Source organism: Vigna umbellata, chromosome 2 (genome assembly GCF_029865625.1).
Source record: "Vigna umbellata cultivar VRB3 chromosome 2, Vumbellata_1.0, whole genome shotgun sequence".
In the NCBI taxonomy this organism is placed as follows: Eukaryota; Viridiplantae; Streptophyta; class Magnoliopsida; order Fabales; family Fabaceae; genus Vigna; species Vigna umbellata.
This window is the reverse complement of record NC_142166.1, coordinates 15,486,559-15,495,454: the sequence shown is the minus strand read 5'-3', so window position 1 is coordinate 15,495,454 and position 8,896 is coordinate 15,486,559. Positions and strand designations below refer to the sequence as shown.

The 8,896-nt window shown below is 34.5% G+C and overlaps 1 protein-coding gene across 1 annotated transcript; it reads left to right on the top strand.

Annotated features, from left to right (window-relative positions):
* Nucleotides 1–3,804, top strand: LOC148203489 (BTB/POZ and TAZ domain-containing protein 2-like). Its single transcript, XM_088107927.1, has 5 exons — nucleotides 1–334; nucleotides 424–539; nucleotides 630–933; nucleotides 1,023–1,336; nucleotides 3,577–3,804. The coding sequence occupies exons 1-5, from the start codon at nucleotides 227–229 to the stop codon at nucleotides 3,725–3,727; spliced, it is 993 nt and encodes a 330-aa protein (XP_087964053.1). The 5' UTR covers nucleotides 1–226; the 3' UTR covers nucleotides 3,728–3,804.
* Nucleotides 3,805–8,896: the final 5,092 nt, after the last annotated feature.

Sequence of the window (8,896 nt, the reverse complement as noted above, 5' to 3'; positions counted from 1 at the left end):
ATAAGTGTGTTTTAAAAAAAATATTATTTCTTCTAAACTAAAAAAAAAAATAAAAAGGCTACTATTGTATCGTGAATGTCCATTCGTCCATCTTCACGGGTTTGCTTATATATATAACCATCGTCTTCTTCTTCCTTGCAAATAGAAAATTTTAATATACTACCAACAGCCCCAAAACCAAAACCTGCTTCAATCAGTAGCGAGAGTCTGAATTCAACAAAACCTAATGCTTCATATTCAACATATGGATTCCCCAACTCTTCTCTTCCCCCAACCCGATCTCTATTTACAGACTCGCGCTGGCAACCGCATTCCAGCGCACGCTACCATTCTGGTACATATTTCTTTCTTCTTTCTTCAATTCGTAATTCCGTTTCTCACTCTCTTCAAATTTAATTTAATTTAATTTAATTAATCCCCCAGGCTTCCGTATCCCCGGTTCTACAAAACGTGATAAAGTCCTCCAACCGAATCGTCAAAATTCACGGCGTTCCAGACGCTGCCGTCACGGCTTTCGTAGCGTTCCTCTACTATGCCAGGTTCCTAGTTAGTTATTATAGTAATACGAAAGTAGAGGTGGTGAGTTGGTTATAGCTAATTGCTGACGAGGAATGATAGGATGCGTGCAGGTGCACGGAGGAGGATCTGCATAAGTACGGAATGCACCTTCTTGTACTGTCGCACGTGTACATGGTGAAGCATCTGAAACAGCGGTGCATCAAGGGACTGGGCGACCGCGTCAGTACGGAGAACGTAGTGGACGTGTTGCAACTGGCGCGGCTCTGCGACGCGCCGGATCTCTACCTCAAGTGTGCCAGGCACCTCACGAACTGTTTCAAAGCGGTGAAGGAAACCGAGGGATGGAGATTCCTGCAGAACCACGACCCCTGCCTAGAGCTTGAGATTCTCCGTTTCATGGAAGAACATGAAAAGGTAATGGTATAAAGATCAATTATCGATGTGATGTGAGATCTGGAAGAAGAATCAGTGTAGTGGTTAATTGGTTGTGTTTTTGTGAACAGAGGAAGAGGAAGGCGAGGAAGAGAAGGGAGGATGGTAGGTTATACACGGAATTGAGCGAAGCGATGGTATGTCTGGAGCACATATGCACGGAGGGGTGCACGGAGGTGTGGCCGTTTGATGTGGAGGTCAGGCGAGAGAGAGAACCGTGTTCAATGTTCGGCACGTGTCAGGGTATGCAAACTTTGATTCGACACTTCGCCACCTGCGAGAGCGTTAAGCGACGGTGTTTACGGTGTAAGCGCATGTGGCAACTCTTCAGACTTCATTCCTCTATTTGCCTGCGACAAGATACCTGCAAGGTTCCTCTGTGCAGGTCAACATCCTCCCTCTTTTACCTCTTTTATGTTTTTCATAATCTGTATTCTACATATAAACCATTAATTTATTATTTAATCAAATAATATTAACAACGGCGACAATGATAATTTCACCGTGAATATTCTTTCTCCGTCACTACGAGCGCCGAATAGGTCTTGTGGCGTTAGTTTTTTGTCATTATATTCTTTGTCAGAATAAATATACATTTCGTAAATTGAAAAAGTTTATGTACGATAGATGATATGACAATAGGAAGAAAGAGACAAAAGCGAAAAAATAAATGTGAAATAACTGTTTGTGATAAATGAGTATCTATATATTTTAGTAAAGATCAAAGATGAATGGATATTCTCTACTGTTGGACACGTTGGAAGAGAAAGAAGGAAGTGTCACGATGATATGTGGTATTGTCTTATAAGAGAAAAAAAGAGATGTAACAATGAAGGTTGAATAGGTAGGTGTTTGTGATACATGAGTGTCTAGATTTCTATGTACTTTTGGTTAGGATAAGATTAATGGATTCTAAATGCTATTTGAAGCCTGGTGACCGAGAGATATGCAAATAAGATTGGTGATACAAATTTGATAAAAATAAAAGTAAAAATTAGGTGCCAAATAAGTGTTGACGTATGGATGCTTTGTAAATCATTGTCTTTTTTGGTAACTACGCAAAATCCTTATTGTAAATCATTGTCCTTTTGGTAACTAAGTAAAATTCTTAGTTGTGCCCGAGTCATATTATAGCTATATTAGGTGGTAGCTGCTTTGGCTTTACTTTGCTGTTTCATCGTACACAAACATTCCATTTTTTTTTCTCACTTCCAACATCAATAAAATAACACTTTTTCCATTTTAAATTTAAAAATGAATCAACTAAAAGAAATCACAAATATTTCTTTTTTATTAAGTATTAGAAAGATGTTGGAAGAGGGAATGTATACATCTAAAACTTTACTTACAGGTCTTTTAGGTTATAAGGAAATTTAAACTTTCTTCTTACAAAAGAGAATATATATATATATATATATATATATATATATATATATATATATATATATATATATATATATATATAAATGAAACAAAGGGCAACATGTTACAGTTTGCTTCTTTATTACGTACCTTACTCCTAAGTTCGTTCCTGACATTCATGGATAAACGTAAATAGTTTGTACGTCTAGTGGATAATTTATTAGGACAATTCACAAGGTTTTTACTTTTTTTATTATTTTATTTCTATATAGTTAAATGGTTATTTTTTGTGTTAAATATATTGAATTGTTAAATGGTTATTTTTTGTATTAAATATTTATTAGTGATAATGAGACTTTAGAAATGTAAATTTTAATTTACAAATTATTTTGTAAAATTGAATTATGTTTAAAGTTTAATTTTTAATATAGTATTATATAAATTAATTAGAATCTATTTTATAAAATTTATTATTTTATTATATATTGATTCACTTGTTATTAAATTATTATCTTCGTTAATATCTAGTTCTATCCATAATATATATATATATATATATATATATATATATATATATATATATATATATATATATATATATATACCGTGAGAAAAATATATACAAATTATATTAATTAATAATAAAATTGATTTAAATATATAAATAGATATCTACTTTACTTTAGCACTATTCTATTTTTGTACCTTATCTTTACATCAATAAAAAGTTAATGAGGTAGGCATGGCTGTTGTCCTCTTTTCACAGACAACCAAAACCCTGACGCAACTCATAGGATGTACAGTGCCAACTCCTATACAGTTATTATTACATATTAGACCTAACTTTTAAGTTCGGAGCATGGTTCGGGAACAAGCCAAACATGCGTGCTTCGGTGACAGTGAGAGGTTCCCTCCTCAAGGATTATAATTATGACCCTAGTGGATGATATACAACAAATTTCATTAATTATCAATTAAAAAAAAGCAATAATGGAACAACAAATTAGTCTTTATCTATCAACTGGACTAGTGGATTAAACCGGCCAGACAATTTACTAAGCGAATTAATAAGCTCGCACTGATCTTACACATCATGTTTCGTAAGTTGTAGCAATCGATCACCAAATTGTTTACCATAGTGATCTCGTGTTCTCACGGTCTTGTTTGTTTTAATCTTTGTTTATCTTGGTTTAAGTCTTGTATAGTATTATTTTATTGATAGGTCTGGGTTAACATTGTTGTTTTGACTTAATAATGTGGCAGTCAAATCAGATTAAAAATGGAGCAAGGGGAGAGGAAAGGTGACGCAAGGTGGGAACTACTAGTGAGGAAGGTGGCCTCGGCCAAAGCCATGGCTTCCTTGGCACTGCCAAAAAGGAAGATGGTTGAGGAAAGTAGACGAGAGGTACCATAAAAATACCTGCGAATACTGCCCTGCTTCTGTAGTCCCGTGTACTATAAAATAGTATAAAAAAGAGTTAGATTTTAACATTTAAAAGATTCTAATATTTAAAAATTTTACTTATAGAGTTTAAGAAAATGCTAATAAAAGAATTTTGTTTAAGATCTACCAGTAATACAGTCATATAAAATTTTCACCAGTAAAAAAGACCCATAAACTAACTTAAATGACTGCCGAAATGTAAGCAAAGTGAACTTTGAAAAATTATAAACTCCTAACATTATCTGCTTAGGAAGAAAAATTCAAGAGACTTAACCTTTTTCTCCTTTTTTATTTTGTGTGAAAAATTATTTATTTCCATATACTGTGAAAAAAACGGTTAAGACACTTATTTTAAGTTATAACATATAAAAAAAAAAATTACCCGTTTTTTTTTTTGTATTCTTTTCCTATTTCTTCACTAATTTGTTGTCACAGTAATTATCACTGCTAATTGTATTATTTAATGTTCACGTGTTATAATTATTGGAAAGATCAAAAAGAAATACAAATTATAGATATGTAATTTCAATAGGCTTAAATCTTAAAATTACACAAAATATTACTTAAACTCAAATAATATTTATCGGCAAGGAATAATAAAACATGTACTAGAGATCTGAATTTTACAATCATTCTAGTTAAAACATCATTTTCTTATATATATGTCTATATATCATTAAGACCCTTTAGAAAAGAAGCAAATGTAAAATATAAGAATTAAAAAACATCATTTATATAGCAGGAAGCACATTTTTTTTTCAAATTATTTGTTTTTAATATCGTTTAATATTATCTTCGAACTGTCTTGGTGTCTTCTAATATTTAAGAAAGACTCTTAAAGTATGATGTATATAAAGTGCAAATTTTTTTCTTACACGTCAATTTGCTATGTATGTAGAGAAAGCTTGAAAGTACAAGATAAGTAAACTCAATTATCTTATCAAGAAAACTAATTGGTGTTACAACGAGATAATTGTAGTTAATTATAACACTTTGCATAAGTTATAAACTCACTACTAAAAGAACGTTTTTCACTTAAAAAAACATTCTAAATCGAATATAGATATAATCATTGTAGAAAATGAAAGACTTTCTACATCAATTAAAAATATAGGAAAATGGTAGAGATCTAGAGAGGACATTTCTACACCAGTAATGAAGTGCAACCAATTTAGAAAGGTATATATAATATCGAATGTACAAAAAAGGAGAAAAATATATTTCTCCAAAGCGACTGTTTTGGTTACTGGGTCCGAGACTGTCGTTCCTCCTTCTTCTTGACTATGCCGATGCGACTTTCTACGACGTAAAAGTTCCTCTCCACGATACCGATCGGTTGTGACCTGCAAGAAACACTCTGACGCTTAAGTCAGATTAGTTTCAAGGAGATCAGGGTGATTATTATTTAAAAGTGTCATTACCTGGACTTTAATCTCATATTTATAGACCTGATTCTTAATAATAACCATTAAGTGCTAATCAATACCATATCAATGTCGTATATTTTATTTCCTATTGCTTGTTATTTGGTCATTAAAGCCATATGTTATGTTCCTGATAGCATTAATTGGCCTTTAATGCATATCAGCAATAAGCCAACTGCATCATGCCCAATTGCCTCATGCCTGACTCCTCCGTCCTTGCTGATCGGTCCAACTCCCCGTCAGGCCATTCCTCTTTTAGTGGCTACCGGGTACACTACATAAGCCCCCCTAAACCCCGAGCGGCAACTTACGCGAAGGGGTTTCATTGTTATGGTTTCAAAGTCGAATCGGAGCGACTGTTGGTGAGCTGACACATGACATATTGGTTGGAGTTGGTGATGAGTCGTTATTTCTTGAATTATATTTAGTTTATTGCACTTAAATAAATCAGGGAATTGTGTTTAATTGTCTGTTATTTCCCCCATTTTCCGAATTCTGCTTAATTTGGTTGGAAATTTGTAATTGTGCTAATTTGGGTTTTCTGAGCTGATTAAGTGCATTTTTTATTACAGGAAGAATTTTGGAGATACATTTTGGGACATCAGGAAGAATGAAAATAAATTCAAGACTCTCCACATAGACATTTTAGAATTAATTAAATTGTAATTCAGTAGTTTAGAATTTTTGAATCAACTCTTACATTTTGGGTCAATTTTTGGTAAAGTAGACTAGACCCAAAAGTAGAGAAAGATGACTTGGCATCTTAGGGTTTTTGTGTGGACCCCACCCTTATTAAAAGGGAACTCACGGCCTAAGGGATGGAGAGCCGCCCCTTGCATTTTTTTGGCCACTGGTTACTAGTTTTTCTTCTCTCGGCTTTTGAACGCTTTTTGGGAGGAATGGAATGATTTTTATCATCTTTGTTGAATTCTCGTTGCATTTTCCATTTGGTTTTGTGCACATTTTTATTCAATCTCTTCTCGCATTCTAAGAACTTGGGGGAACACCTTTTAATTTTAATTTCAATTTAGAAAAGGCACATAAGCTGGATGAACACAGGCGGGGATTGCATTCACGTTCTTTGATTGAGGTGTGCTGATTTGCTTTGGAGAAGGTGGCGTCACGACCTGGCAGGGAGAAATGGTGCAGCAACTCACGTCCAGTGTTGGTGCACGGTGTAGAACGTCCTGGAAGCAGCAAGCTAAAGGTGTGCACGGAAAGTGAGCTGGAAGCAGAATAGGAGATGTTGTTTTCGTTTTTGCTTTAGGAAGCACAAGTGCTTATTTCATTTGAAAAGAAGTGAGGTATTGATTCATGCAGCACGATGATTTTTATCTTTGAAATGAAGAGATGATTAGATAACACAAGGTGTCACGTCAAGTCCAGCAACTTTCTTTTTAGTAGAGAAGACTTTTGATTTTTAATGGGAAGAGGTGGCACACGGACATAGCTAGCTGGAAGCATTAAATCACGCACATGGTCACGACTTTTAAGGCTTATGAGTGATTGATTTTGGGAGGCACATTCACAGCAGCAAGAGAAATGGTAGTAGCACGTTAGGTGAAGTGTGAGGTGTCACGCGGATTCTATCCTTGGAGAATGAAGCACTTGGTGTCACGTTTGGAAGCAACACACGGGCATTGAAGTGAGTGAGTGATGGTTGAGAATGATTTCTTTTATTAATTCTATTAGGAAAGTAGTGTACGTTGAGCTGGAAGCAAGGAAGGAGGCACATTCAATTTGGCTTTGAAAGAAGTGTGCACGCTGATTCAAGAAGTGGAGGATTCCTTTCTTTCATTTTAGAAATCACGTCATGGTGGAGGCATGAAAGGTGTCACGGTTTTGTTGGCTTCTAAGAAGCACAACACGCAGGGCTTCACACAGGACCAGCTGCCACGTCTTTGAGAGTGTCAAAGGGTTTAAGTTTTCTTTACTTATTCAAGCAAGCATTTAATGTTAAATCTCTTTAAGCATTCATTTAAATTGTCCGCCATTCTCAGTTTGCATTTAAATTGTTTAGCTCAATGTTGCACTTTTAATTTGGTTAAAGCACTTTTCATTTTGATGTTCTCTATTTTTCTTGATAACTTTTTGGCAAGTATACCAAATCGTTACAAGTAATACAGTGATAAGTAAAGTATCGTTCTCCTCAGGGAATTTGTGTTACGTTATTCAATTAAAATTTATTTATCAAAATCAATTTGAACAACAAAATATAAGTGAATTAATAGTCTCAAACTAGATGACAATTTAAAATTGAAATTAAAATTTAAAGAAAGCTTCATTGGAATTGACTTCATGACCACATTACAGTAACTATTCTGAGCAATATAACTTGCGTTCAAACATCAACATCACAGTATCTTGGTTTAATTCCTTAAAACAAGTTCTAAAGAATTATGTTCAATTATTAATTCCTTAAGTAATTAAACATAAACTTTGCATTAAGAACGATGTTATTGATGACCAGGAGAATTGAAACTATTCCTAGCCTCTTTCCTTCTGGTTGCTTTTCTTGCGTTAATACTCAAATTTACTTCCCAGTACAATTTAAATATAAAAACAAGTTTATTTTACTTCCGTAAAATAAAATAAAAAGTAAACAAGAAAAGCATATGAACACAACTTATATTGAACAGGAAAGATTACATCAAATGTCAGCCATTACAGTCAATTCCAACGAATAAAAGTTTAGCCTATCCTAGACATCACAAACATACTCATTTCTGCAATTCCTTGCATGATGTGCAGTCTTGATGTCTTCAGAGAGGTCTCTTGATGGTCTCCTTCTCCAGAGCAGTTCTCCAAAAATTATTCTTTTCAGTCTGATCCCCCTGCTATCATTCAAAGCACGTTGAATTCTCATAACTGCTCCATTCGCTCCGCGCACAAAAGCAGATTCGCTGTGCGAATTAAAATTAATACAACACTCAACTGCACAAGTTCACTAAGCGCACAGCCTCTGGTGCGCTGTGCGAATTTTGCAATTTTCATTCTTCTTTGATGTTATTCGCTCAGCGAACCAATGGTGGTGCGCTGTGCGAATGTATTCTCCTGGCTCTGCGAATTTTGCTTCTGCTATGCGAGAATTGGCTGACAGATTCCCTTTTGTACAACTTATCCTGAACAATAATTTACAACACAATCTACTTCCTATTACGACTTTTCACTGAGTAATAACATGAATAATTACAAAATTGAGATTCTTTATAAGTGTCAAAACATCTGTTTTTCACACTTATCATTCGTGGTTGTGATATTTTAGTTACGATGTTAGTTTAAGTGACCAATCATTTTAATTCTCTGTTTATATTTGTGTTTACGTCCGTGTTTATGTTCGTGTTTTAATTTAGTTCACTCGCATTTTCATTTAAAATCACAAAAACATTTTCAAAACCCCCCACGACGTGTTTGACCTATTGACTGAACCACATTTGGTCCTTGAGAGACGACCTAGGAGTCACTTCCTAGTCTATACTGCATTAATTTTGCAATCAATTTTTGTGTGAGGTGCGACCCTCTCATCAAAATGGCGCCGTTGCCAGGGATCAACGGTTCGGTCTTAGGTCTTTTGTGTTGTTAATGTGTTGTTTGAGTGTTTGTATCTGTGTTGTCTTGTATGTTTGAGTATGTGTGATTTGTTTGCTTAGGTTGTTTTGTGTGTTCGAATTTTTGTGCTATCGTTTCATGATTTCAGGGTGTTGTGACTTAGTGC

Excerpts from the sequence above, each read along its gene's own strand:
- LOC148203489 (XM_088107927.1), top strand. The coding sequence starts at position 227 with ATGCTTCATATTCAACATATGGATTCCCCAACTCTTCTCTTCCCCCAA. Across the intron at positions 540-629 it reads GCGTTCCTCTACTATGCCAG|GTGCACGGAGGAGGATCTGC; the intron begins GTTCCTAGTTAG and ends GGATGCGTGCAG. Across the intron at positions 1,337-3,576 it reads TGCAAGGTTCCTCTGTGCAG|TCAAATCAGATTAAAAATGG; the intron begins GTCAACATCCTC and ends ATAATGTGGCAG.